The sequence below is a fragment of the Callithrix jacchus genome, chromosome 5 (genome assembly GCF_049354715.1).
Source record: "Callithrix jacchus isolate 240 chromosome 5, calJac240_pri, whole genome shotgun sequence".
Lineage (NCBI taxonomy): Eukaryota > Metazoa > Chordata > Mammalia > Primates > Cebidae > Callithrix > Callithrix jacchus.
This window is the reverse complement of record NC_133506.1, coordinates 136839803-136866948: the sequence shown is the minus strand read 5'-3', so window position 1 is coordinate 136866948 and position 27146 is coordinate 136839803. Positions and strand designations below refer to the sequence as shown.

Genomic DNA, 27146 nt, shown 5'->3' with positions numbered 1-27146 from the left:
CTTTGGGGCAGGAGCCAGACCTTAGAAGCACAAATGGACTCTGGCTGGGTTCATTCCACCCCATCTGGCTCACCACCCTCATACTCCATTCTCTCCCTGGCAGAGCCTGCTTCTGTGACAGTTTCCATGCTCTGTCCATGCCAGGCCTAGAATTTGGGGTACAGCCACAACCAGACCAGACCACCCAGCCCTCGAGGGGTTTACGTTCCAGCAGAGGAGACTGACAGAAAGCAAGACCTTTAACGTTTCCGAATGTTCACCCTTTCTCTCTGTCCCCTCCTGCCCATTTCCTTTTCTGTCCTTCTAATCTCTTGGGAAGGACACTTAGAGAAGTGATCCCAGCCCTTTTTCCTTTCCCGTCTGTGCACCTAAGTCCCTGAATTTCCTTCAAGGCACCACTTGAGCTGCGACCACAAGTTGGCACGTTTTATTGTCATTATTCTTAGGTGTGAAACAGATTCTAATTTGCAGGCTGGTCCCTTTGACCATAGCTGTTTAGAATTGCATTGCTTCCTTTATTTTTAAACTTCTAGCTTCTCTGTGGTCAGAGAATGTGCCATATTATTTCAATTCTTCCTCTTGATTGAATCTTGCTTTAGGACCCAGTGTTTGGACAATTTTGGTAAATGCTTTACATATTTAAAAATAACATGTGTTCTGCAGAGGCAGGCTTTCACCATGTTGGCTAGGCTGGTCTTGAACTCCTAACCTCGGGTGATCTGCCCACCTCAGCCTCCCAAAGTGCTAGGATTACAGGCATGAGCCACTGCGCCCAGCCTAGGCAGGTCTCTTGAGCCCAGGAGTTTGAGACCAGCCTGGGCAACGTGGTGAAACCCTGCTGTCTCTGTGTTTTGTTTTGGGGTGTTTTTTTTTTTTTTGAGGCAGAATCTTACTCTGTCACCCAGACTGGAGTGCAGTGGTGTGATCTTGGCTCACTGCAACCTCCACTTCCAGAGTTGCAGCCTCCACTCATGCCTCAGCCTTCCGAGTACCTGGGATTACAGGCTAGCACCACCATGCCCAGCTAATTTTTGCATTTTTAGTAGAGATGGGGTTTCGCCATGTTGGCTAAACTGGTCTTGAACTCCTGGCCTCAAGTGATCTACCCGCCTTGGCCTCCCACAGTGCTGGGATACAGGTGTGAGTCACCGTGCCCAGCCCCTTCTTATTTTCAAACTTTCTACGGCCTCTTTAAGCACAGTGAAGACAAAGCTGTCCTAGACAGTCCAAAACCAGGCTTGGCCAGTGTGGGGCTGGGTCTGGCCCTGGGACTGACTTTTGCCAGCCCCCTGTCCCTCAGGCTCAATGTGGCTCTGGCTGGGAGGGAGGGGCAGGGGCCGACGCTGGGGTCTGGACTGACTGTGAGGGCAGCCTCCAGTTGGTGAGGTCAGTCCTCCGCTGTTCGTACTCCCACTGGGTAGCCCATAGCATCTGCAGCCAGAGCCCCTCCTCCTGGACAGGCTCTGGACAGCAGGAGGCTACCCAGCGGCCCCTCGCCCTGCTATTGACTGGCAGATGCCTAATGGGGCAGCCTGTGCCACCTGCACTCACTCTGGGTCTCAGCACCCATGCTTTGCTCATAATTAATGCAGTATGTATGCCAATGTCATAGTGTATTAGGGGACGGGGAGTGCTTTGGGGAAAAGAGCTGGTCCAGAGGGATGCAGGATGCTAATGAGGGTGAGCGAAATACCACATAGGGCAGGTGAAGACGACCTCGTGGGGATATGACGTTTGCAGAAAACATCGAAGGAGTCTGGTAACGGGATGTCTAGGGAAGAGCGTGCTGGGCTGAGGGCCAACCATGCAAAGGCCCTGGAGCAGATTGGTGCCTGGTTGAGGAAGCAGGGGGGCCCCGTGGCTGCATGGGGAGGGGCAGGGCGTGGGGGGGTCTCAGGTCAGAGGGAAAGTGGGAACCACAGTCTGAGGCCTCTAGGGCCTGGCTTCACCCTGTGTGAGAGGAGGGCCCTAGGAGGGTTCCCAGAGGGAGGCCTCCAGCTGCCAAGTTGAGAATGAACCTTCAGAGGGTAGAGGCAGAGAGACCAACCGGGAGACTGTGGTGGCTGCCCAGGCAAGAGTGACCATGGCAGGGTGGTGTGGGCAGGGGCTCGGGCTCTGTGTGTATTTTGAGATGGAGCTGGGAGGGGACGCCCCGGTTCTCAAGTGGGGCTGAGCAGTGGCCAGAGGCACCTCTGCTCTCTGGATAGGGGAGTCATAGGTCAAGGGTTGCAGCGCAACCTTGGCGGCCTGGGGGTTTGAGGGGCACCAGCTACAGCCCTGGACCAGGTCCTGCTCCCCAAGTAGTTACCTACGGGTGGGCCGTGAGGATGGTGTGAATCAGCCTAATTCTTGCCACTGCGACAAACTGACACCAACAAATGCCTTGCTCGCTCCGGGAGCAGCACCGTTCTGGCTCCCCTAAGCCCCGCAAGGGCTCCCCTGATGGGCAGGTGTCTTCCCTTCTGGGGTGAGACAGGACTCAGGTCCCCAGTGTCCTAAGTCCCACCAGCCCAGAGAGCCTGGAGTCCTGTGTGGCCGGTGAGCGGCTGGAGGCCGATGCTCACATCCACAAATGGCACCACGGGGCCCAGGCCCCTGCTGCTCCTCCCACACAGGGCCTGGGGAGCCAGGGGGCCTTAGGCCACTAGAAGGGGAGCTCTAGGCAAGTGAGTGTCAGGGGGACAGAGGCCCAAAAGCTGGGCTGGGGTCACACTGGAAGTACTAAGTGGGGAGAGGAGCATCATGGAGGGAGACACTTGGAGGTAGAAAAGCCAGCCCAGGAGCCTGAGCAGTCAGGAGACAGGGGTGGAGGAGGGTCTTGGGGTGCTTTGGGTGATTCTGCCAAGAACTAGAGGGCACCTGGGGGCTGCAGGTGTCCCCGTACCACATTCAGGCAGCTGCTGTGTATAGTGGGGGTGTGTGGCCCCGAGTGGCCCAGGCCAGGCCCATTGCAGATTGGGAAGGGGCCCTTCAGGGGTCTGGGCCCAGAGAGCACCATGTACCTGCTGACCGGGAGTCCTACCTGGATGGAACCTCCCAGCAAGGCCGCCCTCAGGCGTGCCCACAGCCAGGTGGGGCTCAGGGATAGGAGAAGGCCGTCTTCCTCCCCATCCTCACCTGCCCGCCCTGCCCCCCAGCTGTCGTCACCCATGGCCCTGATCCTACTACCCCCACCACAGTTCACACCAGCACCCCCAACAGACACACGAGGCTGCATCATTCACTTCATGCTGCTTTTCTTCCATTTTCTGGCAAGAGCTGGGTCCACCCTCACGGCTGGCTCCTCCTACAGGCCCCAGTGACTTCTGCCCAGGCGTGTAGTCACCCCGAGTTACCCCACAGGAGCCACTCGGTTGGCCAGGGCTGGTCATGGTGCTACTTCTTCTTAGGAATTTTCTCCTTTTTTATCAATTCAGAAAATTCTAGAGCAAGAGACCAATTTCTAGTAAGTACTCCTGTCTTGTGTCCCCCAATCCCTGCAGGCCTTTTAACTCTCAGAGGAGGCAGAGGGAGTGTGCCAGGACTGGACTGCATGGTCCACAGGGTCCTGTCCCTGAGCTCTTCAGTGGGGAGCAGGCCTCCAGCCTGTCTGGCTGGGGCCCCATGCCCTGGGCCTGGCTGCCTGGTTATCATGGGTTGACCCCACTGGGGGACTGCAGGCTTGTAATGGTCTGGGTCTCTGCAGAGACCCTCAGGAATTCCCACAGACCCTCTGAGAGCAGGAGCTCACTCCTATGATCATCTCTTAGGGGGGAAACTGAGGCATGGAACAGCTGGGGGGCTTGAGTTCTGAGGGACCAGGCTACTCCCTGTCAAGACTTGTGGCCCCCCATGAGTGGGGTTTGCTGGGGTTTCCAGACCCAGGCAGATGAGGACACGGCCACGGCTCGGCAGGGGGCATCTGGAGGCCCAGCCCACCTTGTGTGCCCTCTGCCCTCCTGGCCTATGGCCAGCAGCTGGGGTGGGTGGAGGTGAGATGGCCCAGACCTCAGGGCAGCCATGGAGAGCCTTGAAGACCCTGGGCCTCCCAGAAGACACAGCCCCAAGCCCGAGACCCCACACCCGCCGGTTCCACCACAGCTGGCCTTCCCAAAGCCCTCCCAGCCACCTTTCTGCAGTGGGGTCCTTGGCCCCGGGAAGAGCCCCTCAGGTCCCAGCTCAGACCCCTGAGCCTGGGTTTCCTCATCTGTGAGTTGGGTGCCGGTGCCCTCGGGGTGGGGCCGTGGGCAAGGGTGATGGCCTGGCCAGGTAAGGAAGGTCCTGAGGGGCCCCACCTTTGTAGTCGATCCTTCCGTCCCCGTCAGTGTCCGCCACCTGGATCATGGCCTCAGCCTCCTCGTCCGTCAGCGGGGCTGTGGGCCCGCTGCTGGGGATGATGGACAGGATGTACCTGGGGCCAAGGGGGCTGGAGTCAGGGCCAAGGGGCGTCCAGCCGTTCACCCTCACTATGTAGGCGATGGCACTTGGGGCCGGGAGCCTGGGCCTCTGGGCTTCCTGGGCCTCTAGCTGGTTCTGGCTCAGCCGTGTCAGCCACAAGGCCAGCAGGGACCCGGTGGAGGAAGGCTGGGTCTGCCGGGTGAGCATTCGAGGTCTTGGTGGCCTGGGCCCTGCCCCTCCCACCGCTGGCCATTACTTGATCTCGTTCCACTCGATGAAGCCGCTCTTATCCTTGTCCAGGACCTGGAAGGCCTTGCGGATGGCATCGTCCAGCTGGCCCAAGGCGTGGAACTTGCGCATGTGCTCGAAGAACTTGAGGTAGTTGAAGGACCCTGGGGCAACCAGGCTGGATCACCGAGGGCTGAGCCCACTCAGGTGGGCCTCTGGGAAGAGGCTGCCCTGGGATGGGCTGCTGGGCCTCCCCCCAGGTGCCCGCCCCCACAGGTCCCTCCCCCCAGGTCCCCACCCCTGCAGATCCTGTCCCCCCACATTCCTGCCCTAAGTCCCCACCCCCGCAGGTCCTACACCCCCACATCCCTGCCCCTGCAGGACTGCCCGCCACCTCCCACGTCCCGCCTCTGCTGGTCCTGCTCCTCACATCCCTGCCCTCCCCTCGCCCCCTCACTGCAGGTCCCACAACCCCACATCCCACATCCCTGCCCTGCCCCCAGCAGGTCTCATACACCCACGTCCCCACCCACCACAGGTCCTGGTGTCCTGGACCCATCAGCCCCAGAAAAGGGGTGAGGTCCCCTAACCGCAGCTGGGCTGGATGGGTCAGGGGCTGTGCTGGGTGGGGTGTGCTGTACCGTGGTATCTCATGTCCGTGGGTAGCATTTCAATGTCCTTGTCTGACAGAGATGTACCCATGGCCAAGGCCATCTTCTTCATCTGGGAGGAGAAGTCCTCATCCATCCTGGCCCTGGGGTGGATAGGGAGTCAATTCATGGGATGCACGCACGGATTGAGGGTGCTGCTTGGGCCAGAGCAGACGTAGAGCCTGCATAGGGCTAGGTCCTGCCTTAAAGTGGGAATGGTGACAGGTGTCACAGTGTTGGCGTTGTGCCAGGGCGCCCAAGGCAGGCTGGGATTCCAGCCAGGCAGGTTGGGGTCCGGGCACAGGCAGAGGGGCCAGAGGATGGAGCTGGGCCGTCCCGTGCCCCTCACAGCAGCGCCTTGTGACCTGCTGGGCTCTCGGATTGCTGTCCCCGGGGGTGGGGGGTGGGTTCTGGGGCTCAGCACAGCAGCTATCTCAGAGCTCAACAGGTGGCAGGTGTCCCATGCTTCTTGGCCCTCCTGAAAGTTCATGGGGTGGTAGAGCCTTCTGGAACATGCTTTTGCTGCCAGGAGGGGGGGCTTGGGTTCTCGAGTGGGGCTGAGCAGTGGCCAGAGACGCCTCTGCTCTCTGGATAGGGGAGCCATAGGTCAAGGGTTGCAGCGCAACCCTGGTGGCTTGGGGGTTCGAGGGGCGCCAGCTACAACTCTGGACCAGGTCCTGCTCCCCAAACCATAGTGACCTCTACCTGCCATGTGTTGTCGGGAGACGCCTGCCCCATTCACCGGGTTGTGAGAGGAGGCAGGAGGGAAGGGAGATGGCGGGGAGTGGGCTTGCCTGCTGCTTGAGGCTGGAGCTGCAGCCCCCCAGGCCCTGCAGTGGCCAATTCCCCCAGCCAGCAGGGCGGTGGTGAGCGGGGATGTGGGGCAGGCCTGGGCCTCAGAGGCCCTCAGGATCAAGACAGGCCCTGCTCCACTTCATTCAGAGCTGGGACTCTGGTTCCCCTCCCCCTGCCCTGGCATCTTGGGGACCCATTTTGGAAAAGAGGACACCTGCCTTCCATCGGGGCCAGTGTCACATTCTTTACAGAGGAGGGGCTGGGCTGAATTCCAGGCCGAAAGTGGCTGAACCAGGAATCAATGTCCTTGGGCTGGGCTCAGTCACCACCCCCTGCCCCACTGCTCTCAGGGCACCCTCATTGAAGGCAGGGGAGCCCAAGATCCAGGCTGGAGCCGGTGGGAGGTGGAGCTGCAGCTCCAGGCTGCTGGCTTATTTATAGCTCCTGCACCCCCAGCCTGGGCTGGAGTTTCACAGGACCCCAGAGTGAGCTGGGATGTCCAGCCGGGGCAGGCTTCGAGGCACCACTCAAACTATTCTTGGGCCCTGCCTGGACTCTAGGGGCTGCCCTCAGTGCTGGGAAAGGCCCTGCCTCCTCTCCCCTCTGAAAGGCCTCTTTTCTCCCCACTCCTTTTACCCTCGTCCACAGCTGGAGCTCCTAGAGCCTCCAGGCTAGGCTAAGACTTCTCAGACCCCACCCCCACCCAAGCATTGCTGCATCTGGGATGCCCTGCCTGGACCATTCCAGACCTTCCACCCTTGGAGGCTGTGGTATCCCCACAGCAGCTAGCCTCTGCCACCCAGTCGCCAAGCACAGACGCTGAGATGAGAGAGGTCTCTCAGGGGAAGGGGTGATGGAGACAGTAGGGTCCCTCTGGGTCAGGGGCAAGGCAGGGGACCAGAGCCAGCTCTGTGTACCTGCTGGAGTCTGGCCTTGGACCCACTGCCCTGCCAGCCCCACCCCATCCCTGTCCCCACTCTGAGCCTGGGTGCCTAGGGGTAGAGTGAGCAGGTCCAGCTCCCCATGCAGAGGCCCCAGCTCGCAGCTGCCTCTTGTAGTAATGCCCACAGAGGCTCACGCCAGCACACGTGTGCACGCACGTGCACCCTGCGGGGCCAGACGCAAACAGTTGTCTTCCATCTGGGCTCCCCTTGGGCTCATAGTGGTGCTGCTGGCAGGGAGGGTCGATCCTCCCCCTCCCACCCCTTTCCCCACCTCCCCTGGGCCCCTGGGGGGTCTCCCAGGACAGGGAGGGTCACTCCTCTTCCTTCCACCCCTTTCCCCACTTCCCATGGGCCCCCCCAGGGTCTCCCAGGGCCACCCTTGTCCTGCGGATGAAGAGGAGGCCCCGAGTTCCCACCATCCAGCCCGGATAACCTCAGTGGCCAGGGCCCACGCCCCCTCTCTGGCAGGGCTTACCTCTGCCGGGTTTCTTTAGGGAGCTCTGGAAGGTGGGTCAGACTGGGCTTCAGAGAGGCCCAGGGGCTTCAGCTTTTATACCTGCACGCCTGTTTACATCTTGGGTCTGCAGCTGTCCCCGCGCCTCCCTGGCACTCCAGCCTGGCATGGGCAGCTCCCAGGGGCTCACAGGCACTTGGTGAGTCTACACCCGGCTGGGCAAACTGACCCTTTGCAGCTCCTGGCCTCCCCAAACCTGGGGTGGGGTTAGGGAGGAGCAGAGGGCACCAGTGAACGGGTAGGAGGGTGAGCAAGGTCGGGTGGGCAGATGGCAGCTGGAAGCCCAAGGTCAGAGAGGCCAAGGGGCCTGCCTGAGGTCATGGGGCTGGAACCCAGGCCTCAGGCCTCCAGCGCAGCAGGTCGTGCGCAGTGGGAGGGGCTGTGGGCTAGTGGAGGGTGCAGGGAGACTGAGGCTAGGGACCCTGCCCTCCCAGCTCTGCTGCAGGGCCAGGCACATGGGTGGGGTTTGAAGGGGCAGCCAAGTGGGTGCTTTGGCCTGACCTTGGGGCTTGGGCCTGGTGGAAGGGACACAGCACAGCCTGCAGGCCGGTGGGGGTGGGAGGCTCCAGGTTCATATATGACAAAGCTTATCCATGACACACCCGCCTCCCAAACCACGGCACCTCTGCGGTGGTGAGCAGGGAGGGCCAGGGTGATCCCTGGCTGGCTCTGCATACCAAGGGCACGGTCACTTTCTGCCACGGAGGGTGGTGGTGAAAGCCCCATCCCTGTGGGGTGGTCATGCTGGGCACGACAGGCCTGTGAGGAAGCCAGGGATGGCGCTGTCTGCCGGGGTGGGGGCCCTGGCTTTCTATTGGAGGCCACGGGACCTCCAGGCCCCTGATATAGGCTGTGGTAGCCTGCCCATGTTGGAGGTGTGAGGGTGTTGTCCCCACTAATGAAGGTGACGGTCACATGATACATGACAGGTGACAATGAGTATAATAACAGTATCATCTGCCATCGGCTGGGCCCCAGGGGTCTCAGACAACTGCCATAGCAGCCCCCCAAGGGAGGCTCCATCATCCTCCTTCTTCAAGAGACCCCAGGAGCTGAGGAAATGAACCAGGTTCCAGAGTCTCAAAAACAAAAAAGGGAAAAAAAAAAAGAAAACAGTCTTTTTTTTTAATTTTTTTTAAAGCAATGGTGTCGCTCTCCGTCCCACAGGCTGGAGTGCAGTGGTGCAATCTCGGCTCACTGCAACCTTAGCCTCCCAGGTTCAAGAGATTCTTCTGTCTCAGCCTCCCCAGGAGCTGGGACTGCAGGCTCTTGCCTCCACACCTGGCTGAGTTTTGTATTTTCAGTAGAGATGGGGTTTCACCATGGTAGCCAGGCTCGTCTTGAACTCCTGACCTCAGGCGATCCACCTGCCTTGGCCTCCCAAAATGCTGGGACTACAGGCGTGAGCCTCCGCGCCCAGCCTTACTTTTTCTTTTCCGTTGTGAGTGCCTTTCCTTTCTTTTTCTTGCTTAACTGGTCCGGCTGGAACCTCCAGTACCAACTGTGTTGAACAGGAGTGGCAAGAGTTCACACATTTTCTTGTTCTTGATCTCAGAGGAAAAGTTTTCAGTCTTTCACCACTGAATACGACGTTTGCTGTGTGCTTTTCATGGATGGTTTTTATCATGTTGAGGTAGTTTCCTTCTATTCATAGCTTGTTGAGCATTTCATGAAAGGGCATTGAATTTTGTCAAGTGCTTTTTCTTTTCTTTTCTCTTTTTTATTTGAGACTGCGTCTTGCTCTGTCGCCAGGCTGGAGTGCAATGGTGCAATCTCAGCTCACTGCAACATCTGTCTCCCTGGTTCAAGCGATCCTGTGCCTCAGCCTCCCAAGTAGCTGGGACTACAGGTGTGCATCACCACTCCTGGCTAATTTTTTGTATTTTAGTAGAGACAGGATTTCACCATGGCCAGGAAGGTCGATCTCCTGACCTTGTGATCTGCCCGCCTCAGCCTCCCAAAGTGCTGGGATTATAGACATGAGCCACTGGGCCCAGCCATCAAATGCTTTTTCTACCTCAGTTGAGTTGATCACATTTTCTGTTCTTCCTTCTGTGAATGTAGTATATCACACTGATCGAATTTTTTAGTTAACCCATCCTTGCATTCCACAAATAAATCCCACTTGATTATGGTGTATAAACCTTTCCATATGCTGCTGAATTCAACTTGCCTGCATTTGGTTGGGGATTTTTAAATCTGTGCTCATGAGGGATATTGGCTTATACTTTTCGTTCCTTGTAATCTCTTTGGCTTGGTATCAGGGTAATGCTGGCCTCAAGAGTGAGTTAGGAGTGGCTGAGTTCACTTGTTTGGGAAGGCTTGAGAAGAATTGGTGTTTGTTCTTTAAATGTTTGGTAGAATTCACTAGTGAAAATAGCATGTCCTGGGAGGCTGGCCAGGGTGTTTGATAAACCAGCAGAAGACACGGGACAACCTGGCTTCCTCCAGTGACTGGCCAGGCCTCGGTAGCCATCTGTACCCAGGTCACTACAGGGGCCAGAGAGCCATGCGAGGGCCTGCTCATGAAGCCCCTAAAATAAGGGCCCTGGAAGGAGAGGGCATCTCTGTGAGGCAGGTGGCTTCTGTGGGCACCTCTCACTGGGCAGGGCCCTAGTAGGGCTGTCACCAGCGTAAGACCAGAACAGGGACACGTCACTTAGGACCTGCCCCAGCCACGGCCGGTCTGAAAGGATACGCTTCACTGTTCATTTGTTTTCTGATACCCCGATAACGACAGTGAGAAGGTCTCATGCTGCCTCTTCTCCACCCTGAAACCACAGGCTTTTCTTCGTGCTGGTTTCTGCCCCTCTGGTTCTTACGTGGAGCTGATGTGACCTCGGTATCCGATTTCTTGGTGTCATATTTTATCACATGACTCTACAACGCTGCAGTTACCATGGAAGACAGCTCCGTGTTGTGCCTGGGAGCTGACGACATTCAGGCAACATTTTTTTTTTTGAGATGGAGTCTCAACCCAGACTGGAGTGCAGTGGCATGATTTCAGCTCACTGCAACCTGCACCTCTCAGGTTCAAGTGATTCTCATGCCTCAGCCTCCTGAGTAGCTGGGATTATAGGCCCCCACCACCACTCCTGGCTCATTTTTGTATTTTTAGTAGAGACAGAGTTTCACCATGTTGCCCAGGCTGGTCTTGAACTCCTGACCACAAGTGATCCTCCTGCCTTGGCCTCCCAAAGTGCTGGGTTTACAGGTATGAGCCACCACACCCTGCCCCAGCAACTTTCTTGGCTGGCTGTCTGCTGCTGGACCCAGACAGAGAAGCATCAGCGTTTTTTGCATTACAGATAATGTTGCAATGAGTGTCTTTGTCCAAGAACCCCCTCGGTTTCCTTGGCTATGTTCACAGTAGTGGAATGAGCGGGTCAGAGTGGAAGAGTCCACGATCCTGCCATAGTCTTCTCCGTGGGGTTCACCCTGTAGCATTCCCACCATGCCATGCTGTCCCGTGTACCCCACCCTACATATGACACTAACATGGCAGTCTGTCCCCAGCAAGCAGCCCGGACCTCAGGGCACGGCTGGATAAACACCATATGGTCCGTCCACGCAATGGAATGTAACTCAGCTGCAGAAAGGCATGGGGCACTGGCAGGCCAGAGTGAGGAGGAACCTCGGGAACATCCCAGTGAGTGGGGCGTGCGTGGCAGAGAGACATCCCACATACTGTGTAATTCCATTTTATGAAATGTTGGAATGGGGCCAGTCCACGGGGACCGAACACAGCGGTGGGGGCCCAGGAGAAGGGAGCGGGCAGGCGTCATCTGATGGGCACAGGGCTGCCTCTCGGGATTGTGACAATTTTTTGGATCCAGATGGGGGCGCAGCATTGTGAATTCAAATGCTACTGAATTGTTCACTGACAATTAATTTTATGTTATGTGAATTTTTTTCAATGAAAAGGAACTATGTGGAGTGGGAAATCATGTTTTTAATAAAACGAGACCCAAAGAAACCAGTACCTGGAAGCTTCTGCAGTGTGAGCGGCCAGGCTGTGAGCCCACCACTGGCCTGCCTGGGCCACGAGGGCATGGGGAGCCTGGCCTGGGATCTCCAGGAGGGTGGCGGGTGGGCTGGCGGATGCGGTGTTCTCCAAAGCTCCCGGAACCAGCACCTGCCCCAAGCTGACAGATGGCCTGTCCCCTGGGGGGCCCTTTCGGCTTCATTTCTGTTCAGAGCCGCCCCTCCTGGCCTCTAGCCCTGGCCCCAGCTCACTGGCCCCCACCGAGGGCTACACTGGCCTGGAAGGGCCTCAAGGACCAACTCATAGCTCTGGGGGACAGTATTGTGCTCCCTGTCCCAGCACTGGACAGGCACTGCCCCTTGGGGAGGCTCAGATCTCACCCCTCAGGGTTGGCACTGCTCACCTCCCTGCCTGGAACAACTGTGGGGCAAGGGGGAGGCCAGGGCTGGAGGCCAAGAGGCCCCAGCTGCCCTTCCTGCCTGAGGGTCGTGCTGCCTCTGCCTGGAAGGGCACCCGGCTCTATTTCCTCCCGGGTGCCTGGGGGTACAGGGCTGGGGCTGGAGGGGCCCAAGCACCCTAAGATGCCTCTAAGAGGGCCAAGATGGCGGAGGGGGATGTGGCAGAATGGGGGTGCCCACTGCAGGGTGAGGTCAGCCAGGCAGGGGTATCCTTGGGGCTCTGCAGTGCCTCCCAAGGTGCCCAGCAGGTGGGTTTGGGTGCTGAGTCTGGGCAGCTGCACTTGCGGAAACACTATTATAACTGGCTAATTGGGATTCAGATGTCTGCAGGAGGAATCTGGGAAGACGCTGACCTTGTCCTCACAGCTGCATGTTACCCACCTTACCTCACTCCTCCCTCCCACGCCCTGAACGTCCGTCTGGGGTTGAATTGTGTCCCCCAAAATATGTCCAGTCCTGACCTTACACACATGGACACACACCTACACACACTACACATATGCACACACACATGCCAGCACACACACATGCCAACACACACATACACACATACCAACACACACCTATACATAGGCACACAAACATGCACACACCTACACATATGTACACATACCACCACATACCTACACATATGCACACACATGCCAGCACACATGTGCACACACCAACACACACCTACACAGGCACACACATACACATGCCGACACACAGGCACACACATGCACACATACCAACACAAACCTACACATATGTACGCCTGCACACCTACACATATGCACACACATATGCACACACATTAACACACACCTACACATGTACACACATACGTGCCAACACACATGCACACACATGCCAACACACACATACCAACACACCTACACATAGGCACACACATGCAGACCCATAACACCCACACCTACACATATGCACACATTCATACCAACACACACCTACACATAGGCACACACATGCATATACCAACACATACCTACACATGCACACACATGCCAACACGCATGCACACATAACACCTACACATAGGCACACACATGCACATACCAACACACCTACATATAGGTACACACATACATGCCAACACACACCTACACATATGCACACACATGCAGACACATACAAACACATGCACCTACACATGCAGGCATTCATACCAACACACACCTACACGTATGCACACACATGCATACCAACACACAGCACATATGCACACATACATCTCAACACACAACTACATATATGCACACACATGCACAAATATCAACACACATGCACACACATCACACCTACACATAGGCACACACATGAGCACACATACCAACACCTACACATAGGCACACACATGCACATTTATACCAGCACACACCTACACATAGGCACACATATACATACCAACACACATACCAACACATGCACACACATCGACATGCGCACACATGCACACACATACCAACACACACACCTACACATCGGCACACATGCATACATAGCAACACACACCTACACATATACCAACACACCTACACATGCACACACATACACCTACACATATGTACAACACACACGCACACACACCTACATACAGACATGCCTACATATATGAAACACACATGCACACACACTAACACACACCTACATACATGCAGCCACACATGCATACATACTGACACACACCTACACATGTGCTCACACCTACATACCAAGACATACCTACACAGGCACACACATACCAACACACACCTACATATATGCAGCCACACACACACACAAACACACACCTACACACATGCAGATACACAAATGCACACACAGACACCTTCACATGTGCATAGACACAAACACACACACATAAACTACATGTTGATGCAGGCAGAGGTTGGGTCCGTGCAGCCACCAGCACAGGACCGCCTAGGGCCACCAGCAGCTACATGGGGCAGGAAGGATCCTCCGACACCTGGATCTCAGACTTCTGCCTCCAGAGCTGAGAGCATCCCTTTCTGGGGTTTGAAGCCCTCAGTGTGTGGTCCTTTTTGCTGACAGGCCCCGGACACTCCTGCAGCCCCTCCCCAGAGCCCTGCCTTGCTGTTTCTTTCCCTCCCTCCCACCTGTCCTCCCCCTGACCCGGGTCCACCCCTCCCTGCTGACCCCTTCCGGAGCCTCCGGGTCTCAGTATGTAGAAGGGGACCCTGTGGAGTCACCCCACGCAGTGAGGACCCTGTGGAAAGCAAAGAAGGCTCCCTGGCATGCCTAGTAAGTGACCTTCACTGTTCCCTGAGGCTGGGAAGACCCAGGAGGGGGACAGAGCCGGTGCTCCCTGCAGGCAGGGTGGCTCCCATGTCCCCTGCATTGGGACAACAGGACTGCCCTTTCTCAGCCTCGGGCTCTGAGACGGCTTGCGTGGCTCTCGACTCAGTTCATAGCTGGGATACTGTGCTTGTCATGGATTTCTAAAATAAATTTTGGGGCCGGGCGTGGTGGTTCATGCCTGTAATCCCAGCACTTTGGGAGGCCAAGGCGGGCAGATCAGGAGGTCAGGAGTTCAAGACCAGCTTGGCCAATATGGTGAAACCGCATTTCTACTAAAAATACAAAAATTAGTGGGGCATGGTAGCACATGCCTGTAGTCCCAGCTACTTGGGAGGCTGAGGCAGAAGAATCACTGGAACTCGGGAGGCAGAGGTTGCAGTGAGCTGAGATCACGCCACTGCACTCCAGCCCGGAGACAGAGCGAGACTCCTTGGGAAAAAAAAATAATAATTTTGTTGTATTAAGCCAGGTGCAGTGGCTCATGCCTGCAATTCCAGCTACTGTGGAGGGCAAGACGGGAGGATCACTGGGCCCCAGAGTTGGAGCCCAGCCTGGGCAACATAGTGAGACCCCATCTCAAAAATCAAGTAAAATTAGGGCTGGACATGGTGGCTAATGCCTGTAATCCCAGTACTTTGGGAGGTCCAGGTGGGTGGATCACTGATCACCTGAGCTTGGGAGTTCAAGACCAGCCTGGGCAACATGGTGAAGCCCTATCTCTACAAAAAAATACAAAAATTAGCTGGGTGTTTTCTCGGGGAGCTGTACTCCCAGCTGCTCAGAAGGCTGAAGTGGGAGGATGGCTTGAACCCAGGAGTCAGTGTTCTCACCACTGCACTCCAGCCTGGGCAGCAGAGTAAGACCCTATCTCAAAATAATAATAATAATAATAATAATAATAATAATAATAATAATAGTTGGGCTGAGTGCGGTGGCTCACGCCTGTAATCCTAGGACTTTGGGAGGCTGAGGCAGGTGGATCAAGAGGTCAGGAGTTCAAAACAAGCCTGACCAATATGGTGAAACCCCGTCTCTACTAAAAATACAAAAATTAGTTGGGTGTGGTGGCACACGCCTGTGATCCCAGGTACTCAGGAGGCTGAGGCAGGAGAATTGCTTGAACCCAGGAGGTGGAGGTTGCAGTGAGCCGAGATTTCACCACTGCACTCCAGCCTGGGCGACAGAGGGAGACTCTGTCTCAAAAATAAATAAATGGCCAGGCATGGTGGCTCACACCTGTAATCCCAGCACTTTGGGAGGCTGAGGCGGGTGGATCACGAGGTCAAGAGATCGAGACCATCCTGGTCAACATGGTGAAACCCCGTCTCTACTAAAAATACAAAAAATTAGCTGGGCATGGTGGCGCATGCCTGTAATCCCAGCTACTCAGGAGGCTGAGGCAGGAGAACTGCCTGAACCCAGGAGGCGGAGGTTGCGGTGAGCCGAGATCGCGCCATTGCACTCCAGCCTGGGTAACAAGAGCGAAACTCCGTTTCAAAAAAATAAATAAATAAAAATAATTGATAAAATTAAAATATTGTATTAAAATCTTAGTTACCTTGATTACTGCTTGTTTTTAACAATGTTATTGAGATATGAATCATATGCCATGAAATTCACCACTTTAAAGGGTACAACTTAGTGTTTTTGAGTCTTCACAGGGTGGGCAGCCATCACCTCTAATTCAGGACGTTTTTCTTCCCCAGGAAGATGCCCTGCACCCCTCTGCATCACCCCCACTTGCCCTTCCCTCGGCTCTGGCCCTCCCCCTGTGCTCGGTCTCGTGGATCTGTCTGTTCTGGATGTTTTATACAAGTGGAGTCACACACTCTGTGGCCTCTTGCGTCTTTCACTGAGCATGACATTTTTGTGTGTCATCGTGTGTCAGAGCTTTGGTCCAGTGCATGGACAGATTCCATCCTGCCAATGGTTCCTCTGTAGATGGGCATAACTGCTGAGTTTTTGGGTGTCCCTTAAACTTTGCTCCTGAAGTGGATGCCTCACCCTAGTGTCTGGTCCCCAGACCCCCAGGCCCAGGCTCCCTCTTGCCCTTGCCCCCTCTTCCCTGCCACACCTGGGCTTTCTGCCTGGCCTCTTGGCCTTTTTCCTCTTGAATGGGCAATGCCTCTGCACGGACACTCTCCCAGCCAGTCTGGGCTCCTGGGTCAGCTCCTTCTGGGGTCTGGAGGGTTCCAGAGCAGAGATCAGGCCTTCCCTCAGGCCAGGGGATAGGGAATGGGTATGTCTTCAGGGACCTCTTACCTAGAGGTGCTCACTGACCCTGTCCCCGCATGGGCAAAGGCCAGACCTGGGAGCACCTCTCAAGTCGTGGTCAGAGAAAGCATTCGAACTCCTGGTTCCAGGGACATCTCAGGACCCCGTGCACCCTGGAGAAGGAGTTTCACTGGCCACGTGGGGTGGAGTGCTGGCCTGGAGCCCAGGGGCAGTTCCTCCCATGTCCTGCCTGGACCCCCAAGAGGATCCACAGTTTGAAGGCCCTGGGCTGTGGCCAGCTGCAAGTATACACGTGTGTTTTCACAGGCAAATCTGAAAGCAGCCAGCCATTGGTCACAGCAATCTCTCTGGCCCTGGTCATTGAGGCAGGGCCACTGTGGACACAGAAGTTCTGGGAACTCTCTCCAAGTGCCAACCAGCAACCACCTAGGGCCACGGGCCATCTTCCCCTGCCTAAGTCCGCGTATCTGGTCTGGGGTACCTTCCAGCCCGGGCAGAGGAGGGCATTCCCCCCTTGGCTGGGAGGGGCCCTGACAGGGGACCCATCGTGGAGACTCAGCCCCCACACCATGCCCACTGTCCCTCATACTGGGCACTCTAGGATCACAGCCTGCTGGTACCAACCATCCCTGCCACTGGGTGGGCACTGGTCCTTCTAGTCCCTGGGACTCCCTGAAGGCACAGACTGAATGAGGTGGCCCGGGGCCTCTGAGCGCCTTCTGCAGGCAAGGTCGCCATCAACCACTCTACCCACCAGGCTCCTTCACCCACAATGGCAGCCTGGGGGCACAGCCCCTTAGAGCCTCAGCTGGTCACACCATCAGGGCCAGGAAGAAGGCCCTGGTGCTCTGTCTCCTGCCCCAGGCGGGGTTGGTGTCTGGCCTCCTACAGCCAGGAACCCCGAAGGTCTGAGGTGACGGTGGAGGCCTCTTGCTTTGCCTGTTGGGAGGAAACTTCCTACATGAGAGACGCCTTAGGAAAGGAAGGGCAGGTCCTGGCATCCATCCATCTGCCCCGTGATGCAAGCATCCTGTCTGGGTCCCTGCAGGCCCCTCTGTCGGGAGCAGGCTCCTTCCTCTCCCCAAGGCCTAAGAGCCCTGCTTGAGTGGATGCCTCTCACCTGCTCCACAGGCCCCTCCCCCAGCTGGGCCCTGCCAGGGGCTTAGCCATCTGGTCCAAGAATGAGTGAGTGAATGAATGAATGAGTGGAGGAGGTCGCATCAAGTTCAACTGTCCTAGTCTCTAGGACACTTTTTTTGAGACAAGATCTCACTGTCACCCAGGCTGGAGTGCAGTGGCTCCATCTTGGCTCACTGCAGCTTCGAACTCCCAGGCTCAAGTCATCCTCCCACCTCAGCCTCCCAAGTAGCTGGGACTACAGGTTAGCGCCACCATGCCTGGCTCATTTTTGTAATTTTTGGAGCAAAATGATCTTGCTATGTAGCCTAGGCTGGTCTGGAACTCCTGAGCTCAAGCCATCCACCTGCCTTGTGTGAGCCTCGGGGACTGGCCTCCACTGCACTTTAACTCTCCCCACTCCCATTCCCACAGGAGCGGGCTGGGGGGGACCCTGCCCCGCCCCAACCCTGCAAGATGGCGTTGCCTGGCCGTGGGGAGATGGGGGAATGGGGGATGCTGGGAGTAACACAGGGGAAGGGGTGGCCCCTCTGTGCCCAGGCCAACCTGCTGCCCTAAGCACCTGGCACAGTCCTGGCCTAGGAGAGTCAGCCAACTTCCTTCTTCATGGCTGTCGCAGCGTGGCACAGGAGCAGACTGTGTGCATAAAGCCAGCCCTCCACTTTGCCAGCACAGGGTATGGGGTGGGGGGATGGTTGCCAGCCTTGAAACCTGCAAGTGAGGCCAGGGCCGCTGAGCACCAAGCCCCGCCCCGGGTGTGCTCCCAGGTCTCCCACCTGTCTCCCTGCACTTCCCACCTAGGAGCACCTCCTCCCCTGCCCCAGCATTCCCTCCAGACCCACTCATGACTTATGTCCCCCTGACAGCCTCCGTGCCCCTCTCAGTCACAGGCTTCTGTGCTCCCCACTCCCGACCATCCCCCCCATGGCATTCACTCCCTCCAAGCACCCCACTCCTCCCTGCCCTCCATGCCCCCCTCCGTGTCCTCCCTTGTACCCCGTCCATGTCCCCACACTCCAAGCCCCCCACTCCATGCCCCCCACTCCATGTCCCCGTGTCCTTCTCCGTACCCCCTCTCTGTGTCCCCCCCATACCCCCCATGTCCCCCTCTGTGCCCCTCTCCGTGCCCCCCTCCGTGGCCCCTCCGTACCCCCTCCATGCCCCCGTGTCCCCCTCTGTGCCCCTCCGTGCCCCCCTCCATGCCCCCTCTGTACCCCCTCCAGGCCCCCCTCTGTGTCCCCCTCCATGCCCCCCTCCGTACCCCCCTCCATGCCCCCGCCGTGTCCCCCCTCCGTACCCCCCTCCATGCCCCCCGTGTCCCCCATCCGTACCCCCTCTGTGCCCCCCCATGCCACCCCGGCAGCGGAGGAGTGCCTCCCTCCGCGCGGCTCTGCGCGCTCCCGCTGGCGTTTTCGGACTGCACCAGCGGAGCCCCGCGGCGCCAGGGCCGGGCGGAGCGCCTCGTCTGTCGCCGCCGCCCCCACCGGTGCGGGCGCTGCGGCTGCGGCGGGGGCGCGGGGCGCGGGGGCCGGCGCGCTCCGCACCTGCGGCGGCCGCTGGGTGATGCCGCGGCGCGGGCCGGGGCCGCGGGCGTCCTGAGCGCAGCGCCCGCCCGCCCGGGATGCCCGCCGGCCGCTGGCCCGGCCATGTCGTCGTCCTTCTTCAACCCCAGCTTCGCCTTCAGCTCGCACTTCGATCCCGGTGAGTCCCGGCGGCCCGGCCTGCGCGCGCTGCCTCACTCCGTCCCTCCCCCGCCGCCGACGCGCCGCCGGCCCCGCTCCGGGTTCGCCAGGAAATTAACCCTTTCCCCGCCCCGAGCCCAGCCGCGGAGGGAGCCGGACCCCCTGGCGGCCCCGAGCCCGGAGGGGCAGGTCCTGGGCCCCAGCGCGCACCGGCCTCCTCCTGCGGGCTGTCGTCCCCCGCGCGGTCGTGACGCCGTGGCTGCCTCCCGGGCACAGGTAACTGGGGCACGGAGGGCCTGCGCGGGCCCCGGGGGGGCCAGGAGAGGAGGTCTAGGGACTTAGGGCCCTTGGGGGTGTGGGGGGTGTCAGCCAGCTGGGGCTCAGGCTTGTCATGGCCTCTCCTGGGTCAGGGCCTTGGCGTGGGAGGCTCCTTCCCAGGATGGGAGCGGTTCTCGGAGCTCTGCCGAGCCACCAGCAGCCGGCAGGGGATGCGTGGGGAGCAGGGGCCAGTCCACATGACAGAGCCAATGGGCAGAGACTCAGAAGAGATGGGCCTTGGTGGGTGCCCAGACCCCTTGACAGTGGGGGCCTGAGGTGACACTGTCAAGCTGGCTGCAGGGGACCTGGGCAGGCCTCTTACCCCCTATGGCCAGTGCACCAGGCAGGGCATGATTGCCCACGGATGCCTGGCCTCCTGGCTGCAGTGGGCAGCTGGGATGGGCAGAGGGGGCTGAGGACAGCTGGAAGCCCCATCTGTCATCAGGAGGCCATGGGCTTTCTTCCCCCTGCTTCTCCAGATCTGGCCCCTGCTTGTCCTGAGTGGGAGATAACCCCCCCACCCCATGCCATCCATGCCCCAGGGCCAAGGCCCACCCACACATCCCTGGGGCTCTGGCACAAGGCTGAGCCAGCCCAAACAAAGCGTGTTTGCCTGTGACTCGCTCTCCTGTGTGTCCCTCCTGGAGCGGGGCCGGTGCACACAGCGTGGCAGGGATGCAGGGGGTTCCGCTGGGCCCGTCTGGGTCTGAAGGCATGTCCCCTGGGGGGAACGGGAGCCAGTGGGAGGTCTGTCTGTTGGGCTTAGGGCTGTGGGCGTCACTTGCTCACAAATGACTTCCTGCAGTGACCCCTGGGGCTCAGAAGTCCCTGTGTGGTGAGCAGGCAAAGGCCCAGAGCCCAGCAGCGTAGAGGCCCAACGGCAGGGGGTGGAGGAGGCTCAGGGCCGGTCCCCATGGCATCTCCATACCAGGCGTGGCCCAGGGTGCTTGGTTCTTTCTGCCCCCAGAACAGAGGGGACTCTTGGCCCACACCCTGCTTTGGGGCCCAGCCTTGCCCTTCACCCCGAGGGGCCCCTTCTCCCGCCCTCTAGCAGCACCAGCTCTGCCCTTCCCTAGGTAAACAGCCGTGATCTGAGCAACTCTAATGTGTCCGTTTAATGACTTAGAGAAGTTGGCGGCAAGGGGTGTCTCTCCTCTGCAAGACGCTGGGCTACAGCTGCAGGCACCTGCTGGGCTCCAGGTCCCATGGCCAGGAGGGGCTGCCCAAGGTGCTGGTGCCGGGAGTGGGGGGGAAGAGAACCCTCCTTTGGATTAAGGGGTTGGGTCTAGGCTCTGCAGCAGCCCCCATGAGGGTTAGAGAGGCGGGGGGGGGGGGCTCCCTCTGCCTGGCCTTGCCTGTGAGCCTCGGTTTTCCCATCTGTAGCATGGGCTGTCGGTGCCTGTGGCAGGCTGGGGTGGGCTCAGTGCTTGGTGAGCACTTGGCTCTCTGTGCTGGAGGTGGTGGTGCTGGGACAGAGACCCCCAGGCCCCGGGCTTCCTGCAGCACGAGGCCGGCTCCTCACCATCTCCAAAATGGAGTGAGCTGGTTCTTTCAGAAGCTGCTTGAGTCTGTGGGGACGCCCAGAGGGGAGGGGCCTGCGCCCATGGCTCTGGCAGTTGGCTTGTGTGTCACTCAGCATCTGGTGCAGTGCCAGCACCTGGGCGTGGGGTCTCGCTGTGTTCGCCAGCTCCTGCCCTGCTGCTGGACCAGCTCCTTGTTCATCGCAGGAACTGGTGCCAGTCTCCACAGAAGTGACAGCCGTCGTCGGGGTACGGGGGCAGAGACGCCCAAGAGTGCAGGGCCTGAGCTAGAGTGGAGGCTGTGGGCACAGACTGTGGGCTGCCTGGGCCCCTGACCCTCCACACCAGGTGGATGCAGGCAGGGCAGGGGCAGAGGGCACCTGGTCTAGGAGCCTGCTTGAGTGCTGGGAAGAGCCACTTCCTCTGGGGCCCAGCTCTTCCCCCAGTTCCCTGGACTCAGGAGCTTGTGTGAGTGACCCTGAGGATTTCTTGGCAGCTGCAGCCCTCCAGCCTCTGTGCTGTGTGGCCTTGGGCTACTCACCCAAGCTCTCTGAGATCTGCTCTGCATAAGTGAAAGCTCGCTCTGGGGAGACTAGGGTGGGCAGGGGGGTCAGGAAAGACAGGATGATGAAGATGACACGTGGGCAGGATGGCTGGGTCCAGGCTGGCAGGAAGGGGGTGGCATGGCCTCGAGCAAGTGGGGGTCACTCCTTCTACGTGAGTGCCCCAAGGGATGGGGCTGACCTTGTTGCTCCCCAGCCTTCACCCACCCAGGTGTGGCCTCAGGTCACCGTGATTTCCACCATCCTGAGCCCTGGGGCCTGGCGTTGTCCTACGCTGGGAGTGGGCATGGGACACCACCTCGCTCTGGCTTCTGGAGGGGCATGCTCAGCCTGGAGGGGGGGGCCACATGCTCTACTCCATTAGGAACAGGGGTTTTCCCTGGGGCCACCTCTGGTTTGCTGATGGGCCCTTCTGTGACTGCCTCTCCATGCCTGCTTTGCTACCTGTAAGTTGGGAATGGCTGTGATGTTCAGGTCCGAGGGGACAGCAGTGGTGTCTGTCAAGGCTGACCCCTGGCACAGAGCTGTCACTGTTGACCAGTGGGAAGGGCCTGGAGTTTGTAGAAGCTCCTGTAGGACATGACACCCTGGATTCACCATCTTCCCACCCCCACCTCTCTGCCGTCCCTCGGCTCACATCCTGTCCCCTGCTCAAGGCCTCTCCCTGTATCTGGCCCAAACCAGGCACCATGGGGGGTTTATGGGAGAAGAGCCTGTGGCTGGCCATGGTGCTCACTCACCCAGAATTCATGTGAACCGGACACTGCACAAGCGCTGGGTGCGCTGGGCCTCGGGATGATCGCGTCATTGGGGAGAGAGCAGAGGAGGCGGTCAGCCCCGGGCCAGGCACAGCTTCAGTGGCAGGGACAGGGTTGGACTCGGGGTCAAGGGCTGAGCAGGAGGCATGGGTCTGGGTGGTCCCCAGAGTACTGCCCTGGGAAGGTGCCCCACAGTTGACGCTGCCCGGGCGCCAGGTGTGGGGTCTGGGTGAGGGCAGCTGCTGCTCCAGCCTCCCAGACCACTCCGGCTCAGGCAGCCAGCACCTGCCCTTCGAGCAGTTACCTGTCCTCCTCTGGCCCCGTGGGGTCTCAGAGGATGGCCAGGGGAGGCTGTGCCTTTAGGGGTGGGCCTGTCCCTGCCCTTCCTCTCAGGTCTCCCGCCGAGACCGTTATGCTGCGGATGTGCAGGCGGAGGTGGGTTCTTGGAGAGGGTCCCATGGGAAATCTGTGTGGACAGTGGCCCTGGGGAGTGGTCACACGCAGGCCGTGGGCCCTGGGCATAGGTCCGGCTCCCACCTGCCGTCTTGGGTGCAGGCACTGGGGGAGGGTGTGGGTATGAGGCCCCAGATCCCCAGGTGTGGGTCAGAGAGACCATCTCCATCATTCTGACACATTCTCCAGGAGGCCAGACTATGTGCTTCCCTCCATGGGACGGCACGGTGACCCAGAGGACTGGTCTGAGCCCTGGGTGCGCCAGAAGAAGTCGCCCCTGCTGGGGGTTCAGGCCCAGCACCTGCCCCTGCTGTGGCTGCCCTGTGGGCCCGAGTGCCCCAGAGCTGGCTGAGGTGGGCTGGCAGCCACTGTGTTGTGTGGAACGTGCTGGAAGGTCCGCCTCGTGCCATCCTGCATGTTTAGGCTGCATGGACTCCCCACCAAGCCCGCTGCCACCCTGGCTCCCAGCCCTGACCCTACCTTGTGGGAGAGTGCCGCTGTGGGCTGGTGTCTGGGGCCAGGCCCTGCTGCGTGACCATGGACAGGCGTCCCAACAGCTCTGTGTCTGTTTCACCTCTGAAACGGGGTCCAGCAGCACCCACTCTCCTGGAGGCTCCTGAGAGAACATAGGGGCTGTCACGGCAGGTCCAGGGCCAGTGCCTGCTCACGTCCTCTCTGCAATCACTGGCCACCCTGGCCGCCTGGGAAATGCGCTCCTGCCTGTGCCCCCTGGAGTCACATGCTGAGTGGAATATGTCACCCCAAGCCCACGGCCACCCAGAACCTCCAAATGGGGTCTTATTCGAAAATAGTGTCTTCACAGCTGTGATCAATTCAGATGAAGTCAGACTGCAGAGGGTGGGCCTGATTAAAGGAGGCGGCGTGGTGCTCGTGGGAGGGAGGCCACGGCTGAGGCTGGAGAGATGTGAGCCCAGGAGCACCTGGTGCCGCTGAGCCGGGGGGCAGGAAGGACCTCGTCAGTGCCTCAGGGGAGCGGCCTGCCCATGCCGCTCTCCTCCTCCGTCCTCAGGAACTGAGCATCTCCGTTCCTTGCTGTCTGGGCCAGCAGCCCATGGTCCCAGGACACGCATCTAGGGGTCTCCTTGGGTCTGAGGGGCAAGCACAGCTGCCTCAAGGTGTCAGGAACCTCTGACTATACCTAGGAAGAGTTATCCTTGGAAGAAAACGAGGGCACGTGCTGGCCCAGCCTCAGAACCCGCCACGGTGCCCGACTGGCAGGCTGGTCCTCTGCCTCCTCCTCTGTCCACGAGGGAGGCGGAGGGTCCATGGCACGCCCCAGTGTCTGCTCGGACCTGGCGTGTGACGGCGAGCCTGGGACTCTGACGTTCCTGCTGCCACCAGCCTCCCATCTCCAGCTCACAGGATTCTTCTGGGATGGGCCTTTCTCATGGGCCACCTGACCCCTCTGCAACCCAAGGTGAGGCTGATGGGAGGCCCACTCAGCTACTCCCTCGTGGGAGCCTGATGCAGAGCGCCCCCTGTGGCACCCCGGCCTGCGTTCCTGTCCCTGGCGGCGTGTCCGTGAAGGAGAGACCACTGTCCCCTCTGCAGGTCACGGTGAGTGACAGGAGGGCTTGGGCGTCTGGGCCCTGCTGGGCCTGGCCCTGCAGTCCCTGCCTGCCTTTCACAGAGGAACTAGCGCCAGTGAGCGGGACCAGCAGCCTTGGCCTCCCCACCCCCCGCAGAGGAAGCCAGCAGAGGAAATGAGGGCAGCGGACGGGACCGGAGCCAGTTCCCATGCACCTCTGAGGACTGTCACGGGAGGCGGCGTCCTCCTGAGTCCCCAGCCTCTCTCCAAAGGGACCAGGGCCTGGGGTCAGGGGGCCAGGGCTGGGGTGGGCTGGAGTCCTCCCAGGGGTCACTCTGGGGTTGCAGCCGCAATCAGAGCCACGTGGGAGCAGTACCCAGAGCCCGGTAGGTGGGGGTTTCTGGGAGGATGCAGGCTGTGCTCCTGCTGCCAGCCCTGCGGTGGGTGGGGGGACTGTGGTCAGGAGACTCCTGTCCTTCAGGGACCCTGCCAGAGGCGGTGGCTGTGCTAGAGCAGGCAGGGCCTCTGCAGCGGATGATTCTGGGCAGTGGGGGCCAGATGCTCCCCTGAGCCAGGGCCACTTGAGGGCACCTCTTATGGTAGGCCAGGCTACCCGTCTCTCACCCTTGTGGAGGGTGTGGGGGTCCCTGCTGAGGGACAGGAGTCCAGCTTCCCCCACCTGCCAGGGTCCCCAGAAAGACTCCTCTCTGTACCTGGTGTCAGGCAGGCGTGGCCAGCTGGCCTGGGGGAGCCAGGTGGGGGGCAGGAGAGCCTGGTCCGGGATCAGGACTCTGCCGAGTCACCTCTGTGCCAAGGTCACGGTTTGAGGCTGTGTCTCGAAGTCGTTGTGGGAAGAAGCTGGGGACGCTGTCCTCTGTGTGAGGGTCCCTCTGACCAGGGCCTGGTGCTCAGTGGGGCCATCTTAGTGACTTTGATGGAGGAGCTTGGGCTCCCTTTGCACTTCGTCCTGTGGATTCTGCAGCTGGCTGTGCATGTTTAGGGTTTGGGCTTCTCGGTGAGGCCCATGTGGAAATTCCTCAAACCCCCTGGGAAAAAGGCGTCCGACTTCCTAGTGGTTGAGGCACACACAGGCACACTCTGGCCTCCGGGGGTGCTCCAGGGCTTCTCCCTAGTGGATTCACCCTAGAGCCCCCAAGAGCCCCCAGGACAACCACCCGGGCCATCACTCAGGCTGCTGGCGCCCTCCCAGCTGCTTTGCGCCGGGCATCTCCCTCGCTCTCTGTGAATGAGACTCCGTTTCGGGCTGTTCCGTGGGCTTCTGTCATGGGCATTCACGTGAGGGCCCCTTTGCTGAGGTAATTCACATACTGAGACCCTGCCCATGTCCGATGTGCAGCTTGGGGCTTTCCCGCATGTCCAAGGCTGTGCAGCCATCGCTCTGCAGCTTGGAGCATCCGTGCCCCTGACAGGAGACTTGTGCCATGATTATCACTCCCCATCCCCTGCCCCAGCCTTGGAAGCCACCCATCTGCTGCTGGTCTCTGGGCACTTGGCCTGGACATCTGTCTCATAAGCAGGGTCCTGTGGCCTTGGCCTCTTTGGGCCTGCAGTCTGGCTGTGTGTCTAGTGGCCCCAGGGATCAGGGGTGCTGGTGTGTGGCTGCAGTGGGCACTGTCCAGGGAGCTTCTAGGAGGTAGTGCCATTTTGCCCCTATCCCCATGGACAAGCACCTCCACAGCTTCTCCTCCTGCCAGGGCGGGTTGCTGTTTTTATAACACCAGGGCTTGTGAGCATGTGGGTGCTGCCCATGGTGATCTTGCCTGGCTTTCCCTGATGAAAGATGCCGCAAGTCTTTCCCACCCTTCCGAGCCCCTCGGGTGAGTGCCTATTTGAAGGCATTCTGTCCGTGGTTTGTGTCTGGCTTCGGGCAGCCCTGGCTGGCCTGTGACAGCCAGGCCCAGGGCGGTGGGCAGGTCCTGGGCACAAGGCCTCAGGTCTGTGCGTGGTGAGAGGTGGCCTGCTGCTTCACTTCCTGCAACCCTGCAGGGTTGATGCTAGCAGCTCCCACCTGGAAATGGACCGAGGTGGGAGCACGGGCGTCAGGGGCCGGCACATGCCCTACTTTCTTTCTCAGGGAGCTGGGTGCAGGTACTGACCAGCAGCCGCCAGCTCAGGCACCTTCTCTCCCTGGGAAGCTGCTTGGATTCCCTGTGGCCCAAAGGCAGGCATCCCTAAGAGCATTTCCTCGTCCTGGGGATGAATGATAGGGAGGACGGTCCTGCTCGGACCGTAGATCTGGAGGTCTGGGCTCTGCCCTGCCCTCTGTCATGGGTCTGGAGGGAATGGTGAGACGCTCAGCTGCTGCTGGAGCGTGAATGGGTGCGTCAGATTCTGTTTTATTTTTCCTTCTGTGACAGGCGGCCTTGCAAGTCCTGTCTAAAAATAACCACGGCCAGCCTGCATCCGTGATGCGTGGCCGCCCTGGCCGTGGACCTGCCCGTTTCCTCCTTGGCGAGCCTGCACCAGGCAGCCCTCTGCCACTGCCCAGCTGGCACTGAGGGAGGGACTCAGTCTGTGCAGGTCCCTTTGGAGCCAGCTGGATGCCGGGAGGCATCGGGGCCAGGCCTGAAGTGCACAGGAGGGTGGCCTCCCAGGAAGAGCGGGACTGCAGGCTGTGGTATGGGGGGACAGAGAGCG

At 59.4% G+C, this 27146-nt stretch overlaps 2 protein-coding genes across 24 annotated transcripts in view; one reads left to right on the top strand and one right to left on the bottom strand.

The window, feature by feature from the left end:
- Nucleotides 1-1596: 1596 nt before the first annotated feature.
- On the bottom strand, nt 1597-7520 carry PVALEF (parvalbumin like EF-hand containing). Its single transcript, XM_008997887.5, has 5 exons — nt 7470-7520; nt 5247-5359; nt 4634-4769; nt 4275-4390; nt 1597-3422 (listed from the first exon to the last, which is right to left on the bottom strand). Exons 2-5 carry the CDS (start codon nt 5350-5352, stop codon nt 3376-3378), a joined length of 405 nt encoding a protein of 134 aa, XP_008996135.2. The 5' UTR covers nt 5353-5359; nt 7470-7520; the 3' UTR covers nt 1597-3375.
- Nucleotides 7521-19059: 11539 nt separating this feature from the next.
- Nucleotides 19060-27146, top strand: part of AATK (apoptosis associated tyrosine kinase) — a 46474-nt gene continuing 38387 nt past the window's right edge. For 13 of the 23 annotated variants that reach the window (XM_078374877.1, XM_078374872.1, XM_078374871.1 and 10 more), the window contains exon 1: nt 19060-19603. In XM_078374877.1, the coding sequence (XP_078231003.1) occupies nt 19292-19603 (312 nt within the window). In that variant the 5' untranslated portion in view covers nt 19060-19291. Of the gene's footprint in view, nt 19604-24315; nt 24518-24737; nt 24875-27146 lie in introns of those variants that run through there. The other 10 variants (XM_078374884.1, XM_035302024.3, XM_035302023.3 and 7 more) reach the window with 3 other exon arrangements.

Excerpts from the sequence above, each read along its gene's own strand:
- PVALEF (XM_008997887.5), bottom strand. The coding sequence starts at position 5,352 with ATGGATGAGGACTTCTCCTCCCAGATGAAGAAGATGGCCTTGGCCATG. Across the intron at positions 4,770-5,246 it reads CACGGACATGAGATACCACG|GGTCCTTCAACTACCTCAAG; the intron begins GTACAGCACACC and ends TGGTTGCCCCAG. Across the intron at positions 3,423-4,274 it reads CGGAAGGATCGACTACAAAG|AATTTTCTGAATTGATAAAA; the intron begins GTGGGGCCCCTC and ends CTCTTGCTCTAG.